Raw genomic sequence first — 17,985 nt, 5'->3', positions numbered from 1 at the left:
TCATCCAAATTAAGAAGAAGATGTTTAATTAGTTATGGGTCGAGGACTATGAACAGCAGGCGGGAAAGTGGAGTTAAGGCCAAGATGAGGTCAGCCATCGTCGTATCAAATGGCACAATAAGCTTGTTGGGCTGAATTGCCTACTCCTACTCCCTGTTCTTAGGTTTCCTTTTATCTCTTATGTAGATGGAAGGATGTCACAAAAACCATTTGTGTTCATACAAATAAATAATGTAATTTAGGTTCTCACTGCTGTTAGCCCATAAGGGAAGAAGTAATAACACTGTAAAAGATATTTTAAAATGACTGCTTTGAAAGCAATCAATTGAAGCTGGTGCCAGACATGATCAATCTGTTTTTGAGGTGAGGAGCTGACAGTTGGCAATCTTGTCACACAAAGTGATGAAACTTTGGTTTGATTCATTATTGTCACATCTACCTAGATAGAGGAAAGGTTTGTTTTGCATGCAGTCCAGGCAGAACATTTCATACAAACTACGTAAGGGTAATGGAACAGAGCGAAGAATACAATGTTATGGTGGCAGAGAAGGCACAGAAAGAGCAAGACCAGTGTTAAATTTAAAATTTGAGACGTCCATTCGGAAGTCTAATAACAGCGGGAAAGAAGCTGTTCTTGAATTTATTGGTACGTGTGTTTAAGTTTTTGTATCTTCTGCCTGGCAGAAGAGGTTGGTGGAGATTGTAACCAGGATGGGAGAGTCCTCTCCATGTCCATCAACGACGACTGACTCAACACTGACATTTTTTTACAAACCCACCGACTCCCACAGCTACCTGGATTACATCTCCTCCCACCCTACCTCCTGCAAAAATGCTATCCTGTATTCCCAATTTCTCCACCTCTGCCGTATCTGCTCCCAGGAGGACCAGTTCCACCACAGAACACACCAGATGGCCTCCTTCTTTCAAGACCGTAATTTCCCCTCCCACATGGTTGAAGATGCCCTCCAACACATCTTATCCACATCCCGCACCTCTGCCCTCAAACTCCACCCTTCCAACCCCAACAAGGACAGAAACCCCCGGTGCTTACCTTCCATCCCACCAACCTCCACATAAACCGCATCATCCGCCAACATTTCCGCCACCTATAAACGGACCCCACCGCCAGGGATATATTTCCCTCCCCACCCCTATCTGCCTTCCACAACGACCATTCCCTCTGTGACTGCCTGGTCAGGTCCACGCCCCCAACAACCGACCCTCCCCTGCCACCGCAGGAATTGCAAAACCTGCACCCACACCCACCACCCCCCCTCCCCACCCCCAACCCACCCTCACCACCCACCCACCCCCCTCCTCACCTCCATCCAAGGCCCCAAAGGAGCCTTCCACATTCATCAAAGTTTCACCTGCACTTTCACACGTGTCATTTATTGCATCCATTGCTCCCAATGCAGTCTCCTTTACATTGTGGGGAGACTGGACACCTTCTCACAGAGTGCTTCAGGGAATATTTTCCGTGACACCCGCACCAATCAACCCCACTACCCCGTGTCCGAACATTTCAACTCCCCCTCCCACTCTCCCAAGGGTGTGCAGGTCCTAGGCCTCCTCCACCACTCCTTCATTACCCAATGCCTGGAGGAAGAATGCCTCATTTTCCGCCTCAGAACCCTTCAACCCAGGGCATCAATATGGACTTCACCAGTTTCCTCATTTCCCCTCCCCCCAACTTATCCCACTTCCAAACTTCCAGCTCAGCACCATCCGCATGACCTGTCCCACCTCTCAATCTTCCTTCCCGCCTATCCACTCCACCCTCCTCTCCGACCTATCACCTTTACCCCTTCCTCCATCCACCTACTGTACTCCCAGATACCTTCTCCCCAATCTCATCCCCTCCCATTTATCTTTCCCCCCCGAGGCTTCCAGTCTCATTCCTGCTGAAGGGCTTCTGCCTGAAACATTGATTTTCCTGCTCCTCAGATGCTGCCTGACCTGCTCTGCATTTCCAGCACCACTCTAATCTTGACTCTAATCTCCAGTATCTGCAGTCCTCACTTTTGCCATCTTTGAATATGTTGGCTGCCTTTGCAAGGCAATGAGTAGATGGAGTTAAAGGATGGAAGATTGGCTTGTGTGACGGACCAGACTGTGTTCACAACTTCCAGTTGTTTCTTACGGTCCTGGGCAAAGCAGTTGCCATACCAGGCCGTGGTACCAATGCTTTCTATGATGCATCTATAAAAATTGGTAAGAGTCTTTGTGGAGGTGTTGACTTTCCCAGCCTCCCAAGTAAGTGCTTCCTTGATTGTAATGTGAACGTGACTGGACCAGGACAGGACCAGGACTCCGAAAACTTGGCACTCGTGTGCATCTCCACCTTAGCACCCATTGATGTAGCCAGGGCATGTCCTCTATCTTGCTTCCTGAAGTCAAAGACCAGCTCCAATGTTTTACTGATGTTGAGTGAGAGATTGATATTTTTACACCATACCACCAAGCACTCTCTCTTTCCTGTCTCATCACTGTTTTAGATCCAGACTACAATACTTGTGAGATTCAGCATGATTGATAAATGTTACATAATGATGTTCATAGTGTATCATCTTCAATTGTCTAAACAAAGACAGATCCAACTGTCAGCACCATGACTTCCCTCAACAGGTTAGGCAAAGTCACACATCCTGAAACCCCAAAGCTGGAATGGGAATTTAACCCTGCATTAGTGACACCAATCTGATCCAGACTGATCTTTCTGTCAACTGATCCAACGATACCCTTTTAGAAACCAGTAAAGAGTCTTAGCTTTTACATGTTGTAGTCTGAAGTTAGTTGGAGTTCCAATTCTCTTCCCATCATGTGGCTCTCCAGGAATCTCCCTAATTCTTAATCCTTCCAATATATGCAGACAGTTACAGGCTGTTACACAACCTAACTGGTTACATTTTGAGCTTCACTTGTCCCACCCATCAAGTCCCAGAAAGAGATTTGAACCTGGAGCTTGTAGTTCAGAAGCAGGGAAGCCACAAATCTCTCAAACAAAAAGACAGCATTAGAACTTTAAAATGAAGAAAGATGGATTAATTTAAATTTTGAGCACCAATAAAGTTGACAGTAAAAAGCTTTCTTGCACATCTTTTTAAAAATATGACAACTGTCCAGGACACAATATTATAGCAGATCTGTGGCTGGAAAACAGTTAACATAATTTGACATAAACACCTTCCAGAGGCAACTGCATGAAACATATTTAGCTGTTTAAAAGGACATACAATTTTTAAAAGGTGCATCTCACTTAATTGTATTTGTGAAACCCACACAGAGATACATATAAAAGGAGAAAAGAGTTTCAGAAAGAACGAGAAAGAAACAAGCAGAAAGACATCACAATTATGAAAACACTTAGGAGTTAAAAAAGAAAACAAGGAAGCAGCTACATCTATGAGCAATGAGAGATCATCTGTAGTATAATATATTATGAACTGGCTTATACACAGTCATATCAAAACAATATTTGGTTTAAAGGCTCTGCTTTTCACAGGATTTAAAATAGTATTATCCCACCCAAGGACTGATACCAAGGGTTTACGGTTATCAAGATGCCTATAATTGAATGGACCAGCATGATGCATTGATCAATTCCAATAATTTTGTAGGACCAATTAAATGTGACCCTAACAACAGACATTTCCTAACAACAGAAGTTGTGGTCTCAACACAGCTTTATGGAACACCACTTATCATCTACTGACATCTTGAAAAGGGCCCTTTTATCCCCACTTTCTGCCAGACAGCCAAGTTTCTCTCCAAGCTAGCATCTTGCCTCTAACACCATGGGCCCTTATCTTACTCAATAGCCTCCTGTGCGGCACCTAGTCAAAGGCCTTCTTGAAGTCCAGATAGATAACATGCATTGGCTCTCCTTGGTTTAACCTGCTCGATGCTACTTTCAGCATTCTAGCAGATTTGTCAGGCATGACCTCCCCTTTGATGAAACCATGCTGACTTTGCCCTACTTTACCATACATTTCAAAGTATCGAGAAATCTCATCCTTCACAATGGATTCCAGGATCTTATCCATGACCGAGGTTAAGCTAATCAGTCTGTAAAATAGCGAAAGCTTTGATAAGCATATAAAAGGGAACAAAGTAGCTAAAGTGAATGCTGATCCCATGGAGGATGAGACTGGGCAGTTAATATTGGGGAACACAGAAATGGCAGAGTTGCTAAATCAATATCTTGTTTCAGTACCATCCCAGTCATAACATGTAATGCAAAGGTTATGGAAAGGGAGGAACTCAGAACAATCATTGATTTTATTGCTTTATTTATTGTTACATGTATTTGTTACAAATACTTTGAAAAGTGGTGTATAATGTTGCCGCTGTCTGGAGCCATCTTAAAACACAGAAATAAACCATACATAGAGTATAAGTGTAGAAAAATAAAGTTAAATGTTCAACACGGCCAAGTGCTCAGCCATGGTCCTGGATCCATGCTGTTCCACCCTGATGCTAAGACCATCAGCAGCACGAAGCTGTCAGCCAAACTAAAATCCCACCGCTGCTGCTGGAACCATGTCGCCATTTGCCACTGCATGAGTCCGCACTGGACTGAGCTCAGAAATGCAGCCGCCACTGAAGTTGCTGGGTCCTGCACTGGGCCCAAACTTATCTCCCTCTGCCACCACTAAGAACACAATCTCACCTCCCTCCACCACTCCTGGAGAGCACAATCACAACTCCCTCAACCCCCACCGGAACAAACCTTGCCCCCAAAAGTGCTGAATACCTCAATGCTGTCCAAGCTCTCCACAAGAAGGTAAGTAAGGTTAAAGTTCTTTTTAAAAGGCAGAAAAAGAAGGATAAACAAAAGTAAAAACAGAACGAGATCCAGGAGTCCAATCGCTGTGCTGCTACTTTGGCCACTGTCTTGACCAGAAAGTCATCTCTGGTCGTCATCATCATCATAGGGAAAAAGTACTGAGCAGTGGGATTTAAGGCAGACAAGTTCCCAGGGACTGATGACCTATATTCAAGGGTCTTAAAGGAAGTGATCCATTAGCTATAATATTCCAAAATTCCCTGGATGTGGGAAAGGTTCCAATGGATTGGAAAAATGTAAATTTAACCCCTTTATTCAAAAAGCAAGGGAGACAAAAACTAGGAAACTACAGACCAGTTAGGTTAACATATGTCGGTAGGAAATTGTTCAAATCCATGATTAAAGAAGTAATGACATGGCATTTAGGAAGTCAAAATGGTTTAATGAAAGATAAACCATATTTAATTAATTCACTTGTGTTCTTAGAAGATGTAGCAAGCAGATGGAGGCTAGCAGATTTAAAACAGAAATGTGTAGAAATTACTTTTGTCAAAGGGTTGTGAATTTGTAGAATTCACTACCCCAGAATATAGTGAACGCTGAAATATTCAGTAAATTTAAGGAGGGGGAAGATAGATTTTTAATTAGTACTGGGTTGAAGGGTTATGAAGAGAGTGAGCTGGAAAATGGACTTAATGCTGAATGAGATCAGCCATGATCACATTGAATAATGTAGCAGGCTTGAGGGGTTGAATTGCCTCATCCTGCACCTATTCCTTACGTTCTACCACAGCACCTATATAGAGATTTCTTTCCATATTCTAACATTGATGGGGATAAATATGGTAACCACACACATAAAACAAAAGAAAATATATCCTAATTAAGTAGATTATATGATACAGGAATTTATAAACAGATACATATGCACATATCTCGTGGTAAGTCATCTTCCCTTAAAAGTTTAATTTGCAGTACACCTACAATATTACAAATTGTGCATGATCCATCAGAAAGAAAAAAATACAATGTATTAAATGGCCTTTTTCATTTTAATCGTAAATAAATTATGCAAAAGTTGTATAAAGGTTTGGCTTATAAGCACAATAAAATTTAAGTACCTGAGGTATTGGATAGGAAGTAGGATTAATTGCACCTTCTCGACCAAAGTCAATCATTTTTCCACACTTCAGAATGTTGTCAACCCATACACCTTCATACATTTGGCCTTTCTCAAAGAAGAAAAACTTTCCGGTTCCATGTTTCTTTCCATTTTTCCACAAGCCTTCATAGCGATTTTCATTGGCTGAATAAAGACATAACTATTAACTGATGTAAAAATCAGTAATACCTACAAATAGCTAATCCACCATTTTGGATCCTGACTATTTTATTCAGTAAATCTGAATTCTACTGTTGTTCATATGCTTTCATCTCAAACTATTTGAAGTAAACTTCAAACTATAATTATCTTAAGGGTGTTTACCAGTTTCTCAAACTCATTTTTTTTATTTTTGTTGTGTAAAGATAAAAATGTAATTCCCAAAACTAAAAGTAATTCTCTGTGGCATGTAAATCATAAAATCATATTAATATATAGAGATTCTTCCCAAACTGATTGCTTGTATAAAGGATTCAATAGTAAATATATTAAGATGGTAATCAAAGTATAAATTCTATTTAATCTAATCAGACCACAATCTTGCACAATGTAAGCATATCCTCCTCACACACATTGGAGAAAGTGAGGACTGCAAATACTGGAGATCAGAGTCAAAAGTGTGGTGCTGGAAAAGCACAACCAGTGAAGCAGCATCCAAGAAGCAGGAGAACCGACATTTCGAACGTAAGCCCTTCATCAGGAATGACGGTTGTGGGCCGGGGGGAACTGAGAGATAAATAGGAGATGACGACAGGTCAGAGAGAGGAGGACGCAGCAGATAGATGGGAAAGGCGATGAATGGGTCAAGATGGCGGTGCCAAGTTTGAGGCTTACACAATACCAAATCCAGGATAGTCTGCTCTCTACTTGGTTCCCCAACATATTAGGTTAGCACTGCTGCCTCACAGCCCCAGGGGCATGGTTTCGGTTCCAGCCTTGGATGACTGCCTTTATGGAGTTTGTGCTTTCTCCCCATGTCTGCGTGAGTTTCCACTGTGCTCTGGTTTTCTCCCACAATCAAAGATGTGCAGGTTAGGTAGATTGGCCATGGTAAATGTAGGATTACTGGGATAGGGTGGGGAACTGGGACTGGGTGGGATGCTCTTTAATGGTTCATTGCTGATTCAATGGGCCGAATGGCCTTGTTCTGCACTATGGGATTTCTAAGATATTGCTCCAAAAAGTAATCTTGAATTCATTCAATGAACTTTCCCTCGATGTGACCCTTGCCAGTCAATGTGCATATTAAAATCAACCGTGATTTACAGTCTCCAGTATTTCCTGGTTTATAGTCCTGCAATGGTGCACAATACTGTCTAGTGACCTATGGATTACTCCCTTGCTGTTTTTTATTTCTACTCAGACTGATTCTATACCTTGACCACCACAGTGCTGATATCATTTCTTACTACAGCTCCGATCCCTCCCTTTACTGACAAAGTTGTACCACCTCCTTTTCTTTCCTGCCTATACTTTGAAAACATTGAGTACTCTGGACATTCAATTCCCAAACCTGGTCTTCCTTTAACCACGTCTTAGTTAGTACTGCCAAATCATATCCATTTGTCACAATTAGCACTGTCAGTACATTAATTTTATTCTGGATGCTTCGTGTATTCAGATACAAAGCCTTTGCGTTGTTCTATTATCAGATTTCCATACTCCTGTATGATGTCTTGATATGATGTTTCAAATATTTTGACCCTTTCTTCCCTTTTCTGGTAACCATCAGACTCCCCACTCACCTGCAATCCAGCTCTGTTTGATTTTCTAATTTTCCATGAAACTGAAACAACGCCTCTGCCACACTGTGGCAGTTTGGGAGATACCAGTTCAACTCACTACATTATCTCTGAAAATTAAATCTATCCCTTAAATACAGTGAAACAAAAGTAAATTGAAGTGCAGTCAGCTATGGATGTGCTTTTAACTTTGTCACCTGTATTCCCCTAGACCCCAAACCCAATGAAGCAAATGTAGTCATGAGATCCTCAAGCATTATTGTCAATGGTACATAATTTATTGAATTCCTTCTTACTAGTCACATTGAATTAAAATTGATTGGAGATTGATGGATGTTTCTGTAAAGCCCAAAGATTATGGGTGAGGCCTTAACGGATGAACTCCAAGCAAGTGAATGGAGTTCAATGAGTCAAGAGTAATGGTGTTGAAAAAGCACAGCCAGTTAGACAGCATCCAAGGAGCAGGAGAATGGACGTTTCGGGCACCAGTCCTTCATCAGGAATGAGGCTTGTGGGCCAAGGGGGCTGGGAGATAAATGGGAGGGGGTAGTACTGGGGGAAGGTAGCTGAGAGTGAAGGTGATAGGTCAGAGAGGAGACTGGAGCAGATAAATAGGAAGGAGGATGGACAGGTCAAGAGGGCAATGCCGTATTGGAAAGTTGGATCTGGAATAAGGTGGGGGGAAGGGAAATGAGGAAATTGGTGAAATCCACATTAGTGACCATTTTATGACAGAATTCAAAATTTAAAAAAACATCCGTGGCTAAACAATGAGGTCAAGGACAAAAGCTAAGGTATATCATACGGCAAAGGCCAGTGAAAGGCTGGAAGATTGGGAAACTTTCAAACATAAACAAATGGATACTAAAAAAAATAAGAAGAGGTAAGATAAATTACGAAAGAAAACTACCACAAAATAGCAAAAGCTTCTATGAGCATATAAAAGGGAAGAGAGTCACGAAGGTGAATGTTGGTCCCTTGGAAGATGAAAGCGGAGAGTTTATAGTGGGGAACATGGCGATGGCTAAATCAATACTTTGCTTCAGTTTTCTTGGTGGAGGACAACAGTACCATTCCTATTGGAACATGCATGTCAAAGACAATAGAGAGGGTAGAACGTAGAACAATCAACATCGATAGGGAAAAGGTATTCAGCAAACTATTAAGATTGAGGGCAGACAAGTCCCCCAGGCCCGAGGGCCTACATCCGAGGGTATTAAAGGAAGTGGCAGTGGAGATACTGGATCCATTGATTACAATATTCCAAAATTCCCCGGACATGGGAAAGGTTACAGCGAATTGGAAAAATGCTAATGCTTATTCAAAAAGGGAAGGAGGCAAAATGTGGCAATTACAGACCAGTTAGTTTAACCTCTATCGTTAGGAAAGTGATATAATCAATTACCCAGGAAGAAATATTAGGACATTTGGAAAGTCACAACAGTATCCATCACAGTCAGCATGGTTTTATGAAGGCAAAATTATGTTTGACTAATTTGTTAGAGTTTTTCAAAGATGTAACAAGGAAAGTGGATAATGGGGGTTTTGAAGTTGTAATATATCTGGACTTCCGGAAGGCATTTGATAAGGTGCCAGACAAAAGGTTAATTCATAAGGTTGTACCATATGGGATTCGCGATAATTCATTAGCTTGGATAGATGACTGGCTGATGGACAGAAGACAGATTTGCGATCAATGTTTTTTTTTCTGGATGGCAAGATCTAACGAGAACAATGCCAGAGGGTTCAGTTCTTGGATTCCAGCTATTTACAATCTACACTGATGGCTTAGATACAAGGATAGAAGGATCTAATGCCAAATTTCCAGACGATACAAAAATAGGCGGGACAGTAAATTGTAATGAGGAAATAAGAAGCAAATGCTTTCTCTTGTGGGACATTTTAGGACGGGAGATCAGAGTCTTAGGATAAGGGGCAGCAAATTTAAAACAGAGTTGAGGAGAAACTACTTCTCCCAAAGGGTTGTTAATCTTTGGAGTTCGCGACCCCAAAGTGCAATAGCTGCAGGGACAGAGAGTACATTTAAAGGAGAAGTTAGACAGAGTTTTAATTGGTAATGGATTGAAGGGATATCGGGAGAAGGCAGGAAAATGGGGGTGAGGGCCATATCAGCCATGATCGAATGGCAGAACAGAATCGATGGGCTGAATGGCCTAATTCTGCTCCGATATCTTATGAACTTATAAGTTGAATAGCAATTTGTCCAATGCTATATTAGAACAGAATTATTAAGCCATTTATCATGTCAGATAGAGACTATATGTATTGCAGATCTTTGTAATAATAGAAGACTCATAACTGTAAGACTCTTTACCAGTCCGTTTCCTTTTTGTTGAAATGTCATTAACCTGAAATAATAGGTGGAACTCACGAATGATGACAGCATTTGTGAGTTAGTTGAAAAATAGGATGAAATCTTTAGAAATCAGATTCTTGGCATTGAGCAAGAAAAAGTCCATTCTCCAACAAAGTTTGAATGGTCAGATATGAATATTGCAATTGAGCAGGGAGAGGGCTATTTGCATGTATTAGCATGGCATTATTACTTTATCTCACCTCATTTAGGATGTGAACATAGGAGGTATGGTTAGCAAGTTTGCAGATGACACCAAAATCGAAGGTATGGTGGACAGTGAAGAAAATTACCTCAGATTACAATGGGATCTTGATCAAATGGGCCAATGGGCCGAGGAGTGGCAGATGGAGTTTAGATAAATGTGGGGTGCTGCATTTTGGAAAAACAAATCCAAGCACAACTTATACACTTAATGGTAAGGTCCTGGGGAGCGTTGCTGAACAAAGAGACCTAGTTCCTTGAAAGTAGAGTTGCAGGTAGATAGGATAGTGAAGAAGGCATTTGAGAAGCTTGCCTTTATTGGTCAGAGTACTGAGTACAGGAGTTGGGAGGTCATGTTGCGGCTGTACAGGACATTGGTTAGGCCAATTTTGAAATACTGCATTCAGTTCTGGTCTCCTTACTAAAGGAAGGATGTTGTGAAACTTGAAAGGATTCAGAAAAGATATACAAGGATGTTGCCAGGGTTCAAGGGTTTGGGTTATAATGAGAGGCTGAATAGGCTGGGGCAATTTTCCATGGAGCGTCAGAGGCTGAGGGGTAACCTTATAGAGGTTTATAAATTCATAACTGGTATGGATAGGGTAAATAGACAAAGTTGTTTACCCGGAATAAGGGAGTCCAAAGCTAGAGAGCATAGGTTTAAGGTGAGAGGGGAAAGATTTAAAAGGGACCAAAGGGGCAACTTCTTCATACAGAGGGTGGTGCATGTATGGAATGAGTTGGCAGAGGAAGTGGTGGTACAATTACAACATTTTGAAGGCATCCGGACAAGTTAGACCAAAGAGTCTGTTTCTGTGCTCTGCACTTCTATGACTCTATGAATTTATTTATTTGTGGTTTCCCATTCTCTCATCCGACGGATAGAACTAGACAATGATAATTACTGACAAGAAAGTCAGAGCAGATCCCATCTCCATTTTCAAAAGCAGTTCTAGTCAGTCCTGGATATCAACTCAATCAAATCCAAGGAGTGGAGGCTTTGTCTGGGGCCACTTCTTGTTAAGGAAGTTGGCAAACTCAGTTCTGTAGATTGAAGGCAGCATTTTGCGATATAGAGGGAACAATACCGTGAAGGGGAACAACAATAAACAAGGATGGAGGAGACAACAGTGCATTGGAGGACATGGTTACTCTGGGAGTGATGAACACTTGGATTTGCAATGAATTGTCAGCCATGTCTCTTATGTTCCCTTAAGTTTTTTTTCTCAGTTCCCCCTTCATTCTGTGCACAGTGAATGGAAATTCCTACCTGGCAGCACATGGCCTGGTGCATAGATGGACTTAAAAATGGTGAGATCCCAGTTGTGGCAAGTGCTTCTGCCTTACTGGCAGAAAAGTTAGGATGTGTGGGGCACCATGGAGGTACGACACACAGCTAATGAGGCAGGTTTCAGAGTCTAGCGTAAGAAATCTCACGAGGGTTCACAGAGAAAACCCATGCGTCAATCTTAACAATTTCTAGTAAACTTCAGCCCATTAGCACTCTCTGTCTGTCTGTCTGTCTCTCTCTCTCTATATTTACATATATATACAGATGTTACCAAAACTGTTGAGTATTTTGCATAATTTGATTTTTTTTCCAGATTTCCAAAATATTCTAGTTTTAAACTTGCCAACCCTTGCCTAATGAGAAAATATTGTTTCTGGCCATGTCTTCAGTTACTTAGAATATTTATTTTAATAAAAAGCCAAGAAAGGAACCACAGTAAGATAGCCATTCAGTTGATTACATTTATGCCACCTGAAAAAGAGCTTAATCTTAGTTTCCAGCTCTCAGGCTGTAACTCTATTGGTCATTGAACTGCATGTCCTCATTCAAATATTTTTTATAATAGGAAAAGGTTTTTGCCTATATATTTCTCTATCAGACAGTGAGTTCCAGATGACTGCCACCCTCTGGATGTTAATAATTCTCAATTCTCTAAGATCATTTTTTGAATTACTTGAAATTTATGCCTCTATTTATTGACCTCTGAAGTAAGGGAAATAGTCCATCCTAACCACTCTCTCTAGATCCTTTATAATTGTATTAATGTCAATTAAATTTCCAATCAGCCTTCTCTGTGAAAAAGAAAACCATCTTTATTGTTCTAGCTGTTGCAGTGACTTAAATTGGAAGTACTTCAACATATTGGTTCTTCCTTACCTATTGAAAATTTTCTCAATTATTTATTCTCTACTTCCAAGAGCAGATTTTTAAAAATTCATTTGTGTGACATGGACATCGCTGGCTGGCCAGCATTGATAGCCCATCCCTATTTGCCCTTGAGAAGGTGGTGGTGAGCTGCCTTCTTGATTCGTTGCAGTCCACTTACTGTGGGTTGACCCACAATGCCAGTCGGGAAGGAATCCCAGGAGTTTGACACAATGACTGTGAAGGAATGGTATTATATTTCCAAGTCAGGGTAGTGAATGTCTTGGAGGGGAACTTGCAGGTGGTGGTGTTCCCAAATACCTGCTACCCTTGTCCTTCTAGGTGGAAGTGGTCATGCACTTGGAAGGTATTGTCTAAGGATCCTTGGTGAATTTCTGCAGTGCATCTTGTAGATAGTACACATTGCTGCTGCTTAGCACTGGTGGTGGGATTGGATGTTTGTAGATCTCGTGCCAATCAAGCAAGTTGCTTTGTCCTGAATGGTGTCAAGCTTTGAGTGTTGTTGGAGCTGCACCTATCCAGGCAAGTGGGGAGCATTCCAACACACTTTTGATTTGTGCCTTATAGATGGTGGATAGACTTTGGGGTGTCAAGTGGTGATTTACTTGCTGCAGTATCCCCAGTATCTGACCTTGTAGCCACTATGTTTATGTGGTGAGTCCAGTTGAGTTTCTGATCAATGGTAACTCCAAGGATGTTGACAGTGGAAGATTCAGTGATGGTAATACTGCTGAATGTCAAGGGGTGGTAGTTAGAGTGTCTCTTATTGGTAATGGTCATTGTCTAGCTTTTCTGTGACACAAATGTTACTTAACACTTGTCAGCCCAATCCTGAATGTTGTCCAGATCTTGTTGCACTTGAGCACAGACTGCTTCAGTATCCGAGGAGTTGCGAATGGTGCTGAACACTGCAATCATCAGCAAACATCCCCACTTCAGACCTTATGACAGAGGGAAGGTCATTGATGAAGCACCTGAAGATTGTTGGGCCTAGGATACTACCCTGAGGAGCTTCTGCAGAGGCATCCTGGAGCTGAGATGACTGACCAACCACAACCACAACCATCTTCCTTTTATGCCAGGTATGACTCTAACCAGTGGAGCGTTTGCCCCCTGATACCCATTGATTCCAGTTTTGTCAGGGCTCCTTGATGTCATACTCAGTCAAATGTGGCCTTGATGTCAAGGGCTGTCACTTTCTCCTCATCTTTGGAATTCAACTCTTTTGTTCATGTTTGAACAAGGCTGTAATGAGATCAGGAGCTGAATGACCCCGGCAAAATCTAAACTGTGCATCACTAAGCAGGTTATTGCTGAGCCGGTGCTGCTTGATAGCACTGGTGATAACCCCTTCCATCACTTTACTGATGATGGAGAGTAGACTGATTAGGCGGTAATTGGCTGGGTTGGATGTGTCCTGCTTTTTGTATACAGGACATACCTGGGCAATCTTCCACATTGTCAGGTCGATGCCAGTGTTGTAACTTTACTGGAAGAGTTTGGCTTGGGGAGTGGCATGTTATCAGGGCCCATTACCTTTGCAGTATCCAGTGTGTCCAGCCATTTCTTGATATCACATGGACATGAATCGAATTGGCTGGAGACTGGTATATGTGATGCTGGAAACCATTGCAGGAGCCCAAAATGGATCATCCACTCGGCACTTCTGGCTGAAGATTGTTGCAAATGTATCAGCCTTATCTTTTGCACTGATGTTCTGGGCTCATCCATCATGGAGGATGGAGATATTTGTGGAGCCTCCTCCTCCAGTGAGTTGTTTAATTGTCCACCACCATTCACAACTAGATGTGGAAGAACTGCAGAGCTTAGATCTGATCCATTGGTTGTGAGATTGCTTAGCTTTGTTTATCACTTGCTGTTTATGGCATTTGGTATGCAGGTAATCCTGTTTGGTAGCTTCAAGAGGTTGACACCTATTTTTAGGTATGCGTGATGCTGCTCCTGACATGCCCTCCTGCACTCTCCATTGAACCAGGGTTGATCCCCTGGCTTGATGGTAATGGTTGAGTGGGAGATATGCCAGGCCATGAGGTTGCAGATTGTGCTAGAGTACAGTTCCACTGCTGTTGCTGGTCCACAGCGCCCCATGGATGCCCAGTCTTGAGCTGCAAGATCGATTCAAAGACTACCCCATTTAGCACGGTGATAGTGCCACACAACATGATGGAGGTTATTCTCAATGTGAAGGCAAACCTTTGTCTCCACAAGGACAGTGCAGTGGTCACTTTTATCTATACTGTAATAATTTGTAATCTTTTGTGAAATTGTTTAGTGTAACACTATTATCAGATGTTTGCCTACTAGTAAATTTCTAGGGACCAGCACCCGTCTAGAAGGCCTGATCCTGATTAACCTGATTGTTTCTAGCACCAGTACTCAGCTCAGCACACAAGTCCCTCAAACTGTCAACTCTAACCCCATCTCAAATATCAGGCCCTATGGCAAAAAGAAAACCTCAAGTCAATTGAACCAGTTAACTTTTATTTCTCCATAGAGTACAAACCACTCGGGGGGGAAAATAAATAATTTTTGCATCTTGCCTAATAAGCTTATTTTATGGTTGTTGATTTCTACATGTTCTTCCTACCGATGACACCTTGGACATTATTGTTTCACAGCAATATGGGGGCAAGATTCATAATTGATTTCACTCACACATGATCATATGTGGATTGTTGTAGTACATTTTGGGTATGAATTTCTAAAATAGCAGCATATGAACTCACAAAATTAATCAATATTTAATACACAGTATTTGTCTATAGCCATGAAAATCGACCCAACCCCATTGTAAAATGTACCACTGGAGGTCTGTGCATGCAAAGCCAATAGCAACAAATTATTTGTTACAGGTATTCCTAAAATTAAATATCCAGCTTATTGAAATGGTCCTGTATGACAGAGACAACTGCCTTCGAAATAATTGCTAACTTGAACTTCAGCCTGCATCATCACTGCTTTTTCCTTGACCCTTTTCAAACCATGAGTGTGTCAGGAGGGAGGGAGCCATTTCTAACAGTATTTAAAAGGGACACTTAACTGCTCTCAGCTTAAATTCTGAGATATTTTTCAATGCATACAGCAGCTGTACACTTTTCTGACCTCAAATTGCTTTTTGCATCCCACTTTTGGGAATTGTGCTGTTGAGTCCAGCATTGGCTAAAGGAATAAGAAAAGCAGCAACAGGAAGAAGGATCAAGCAGAGCAAATTGAAAGAGGCACAAGTACATGAATCTTTACCCTCCCATTGGCACATACAGGCACAGGATCAGCATATTTGCACACGAAGGCTACCTTCTCTAAGTTATCTCAGAGCTATGGCACCTCCTGGAGGTTGTGCAACCAAGTGCTACCGTTTACGCTGCCTGTTGCACTCAAGGTCTTTGATGTCTTGAACTTATTTGCTTAATGCTAATAAAGGTAGAAGTAATTGGGTGAGCAATAGACATAATATGAAAAAGTTTGACATCCTATTGGAAAAGGAATAAATTAGAACTAAACAAACAAATTCAAACTGGATCAGGAATTTAAAACATGAATGACCAAGCTAAGATAAAGTGGAAAGAGAATTTCAAGAAAAAGAAAGACTTGTCTTTATATAGCACTTTTCACAATTTTAGAATTCCAATTCTAAATTTTGGGATTTAGAATATCCCAAAGCTCTCTACAAGTAAAAGTACAACTGTACATACACTTCAAAAGTAATATGCAACTTGTACATAGCAAGGTCCCATTGACCAGTACGTTTTGCCAACATTGACTAAATTATAAATATTGGTAAGGACCAAGAGGAGAAAGGCCTTACTTTTCTTTGAGTAGTGTCACATTTACCTAAGAAAGGAGAGGGATCCTTAGTTTAACTGTCATCTGAAAGAAATCCCTCGATATTGGGTTGATAATGTAAGGGCACCTGACAGTCTTGTCTTTAATATTTACACAAACTGCGATATCCTGTACCTTTAGTTTTTTTAATAAAAAGATTGAGTTCTTTTAATGAATTTCTTTTAATAAAGAAACCACTGGTAGTTGTAGCATGCCATAGATAAAAAAAAAATCGATTACAGACTGATTGAAATTGAAGATGCCCAAAAAGGATCAGAATAATAACTTCAAAATACTAAGGAAAATATGGAACAGAGTTAAGGAAGTGACAGAGACAACTAAGAAAGAATGCAAGAAAAAAGTTTAAAAGAAAACTAAAGAAACAATTATGTGCTTTACAAGCATTGAGTAAAAATGCATTTGAAACTTTTAAAATTCCTGAAGTTTTAAGCAGGGTGATGTAGAAAGGATATTTCCCCAGGGCGGGGATAATCTAGTACCAGGAGACAGAGTCTCGGAATACGGGGTAAACCATTTAGGACTGATATGAGAAAGAATTTCTTCACACAGAGGACAGGGAATCTTTGAAATTTGTTCTCCCAAAAGGACTATCAAAGATCAGTTATTGATACGTGAAAGATGAGATCAATAGACTTCTAAATACTGACTGCCTGAAGTAAACAGTTTGTTTGTAGAGAAGAGAAAGTGAGGACTGCAGATGCTGGAGATCAGAGCTGAAAATGTGTTGCTGGAAAAGCGCAGTAGGTCAGGCAGCATCCAAGGAACAGGAGAATCGACGTTTCGGGCATAAGCCCTTCTTCAGGAATGAGGAAAGTGTGTCCAGCAGGCTAAGATAAAAGGTAGGGAGGAGGGACTTGGGGGAGGGGCATTGGAAATGCGATAGGTGGAAGGAGGTCAAGGTGAGGGTGATAGGCCGGAGTGGGATGGGGGCGGAGAGGTCAGGAAGAAGATTGCAGGTTAGGAAGGCGGTGCTGAGTTCGAGGGATTTGACTGAGACAAGGTGGGGGGAGGGGAAATGAGGAAACTGGAGAAATCAGAGTTCATCCCTTGTGGTTGGAGGGTTCCTATTCGGAAGATGAGGCGTTCTTCCTCCAACAGCCGTGTTGCTATGGTCTGGCGATGGAGGAGTCCAAGGACCTGCATGTCCTTGGTGGAGTGGGAGGGGGAGTTGAAGTGTTGAGCCACAGGGTGGTTGGTGCGGGTGTCCCAGAGGTGTTCTCTGAAACGTTCCGCAAGTAGGCGGGCTGTCTCCCCAATATAGAGGAGGCCACATCAGGTGCAGCGGAGATTAAATGGTATTCTTGACAGTTTGCAGCAAGAGCTCCTGACTGAGGACAGTCCCTCTTCAACCCACAAAGAACAACTCTTCTCAGACATAAACAAGCACATTCGGAGTGTTTGTTTAATAAGCTGCCACCATATGATAGGTATCACATCAATGTAGTAGGAAACTCGGATATAGCAACTTTCGCCTCCTTCACTGATCATTACTGACAAACATGGCAAGTCGCCTGGCTTTCTGTCTGTGCTAAAAGTCAAGACAAAACAGAAGTACTGTGAGCCTTTAAGTTCTGAATGAGATAGCAAGGTGCAGAAAAGGCAAGGCAGAGATGCTGTGAGCATCTAAGTAAGTACAAAATGAGTGAGTGTTAAGAATGCAAGCTAAGAGTT

The 17,985-nt window shown here is 41.6% G+C and overlaps 1 protein-coding gene across 1 annotated transcript in view; it reads right to left on the bottom strand.

Annotated features, from left to right (window-relative positions):
- morn3 (MORN repeat containing 3) overlaps positions 1–17,985 on the bottom strand; it is a 65,655-nt gene that overhangs the window by 16,195 nt on the left and 31,475 nt on the right. The window contains exon 4 of the mRNA XM_072587459.1: positions 5,914–6,098. Within this exon, the coding sequence (XP_072443560.1) occupies positions 5,914–6,098 (185 nt within the window). The remainder of the gene's footprint in view (positions 1–5,913; positions 6,099–17,985) is intronic.

Source organism: Chiloscyllium punctatum, chromosome 17 (genome assembly GCF_047496795.1).
Source record: "Chiloscyllium punctatum isolate Juve2018m chromosome 17, sChiPun1.3, whole genome shotgun sequence".
Taxonomy (NCBI): domain Eukaryota; kingdom Metazoa; phylum Chordata; class Chondrichthyes; order Orectolobiformes; family Hemiscylliidae; genus Chiloscyllium; species Chiloscyllium punctatum.
The sequence above is the reverse complement of the archived record's forward strand: the minus strand, read 5'-3'. Positions and strand labels throughout refer to the sequence as shown.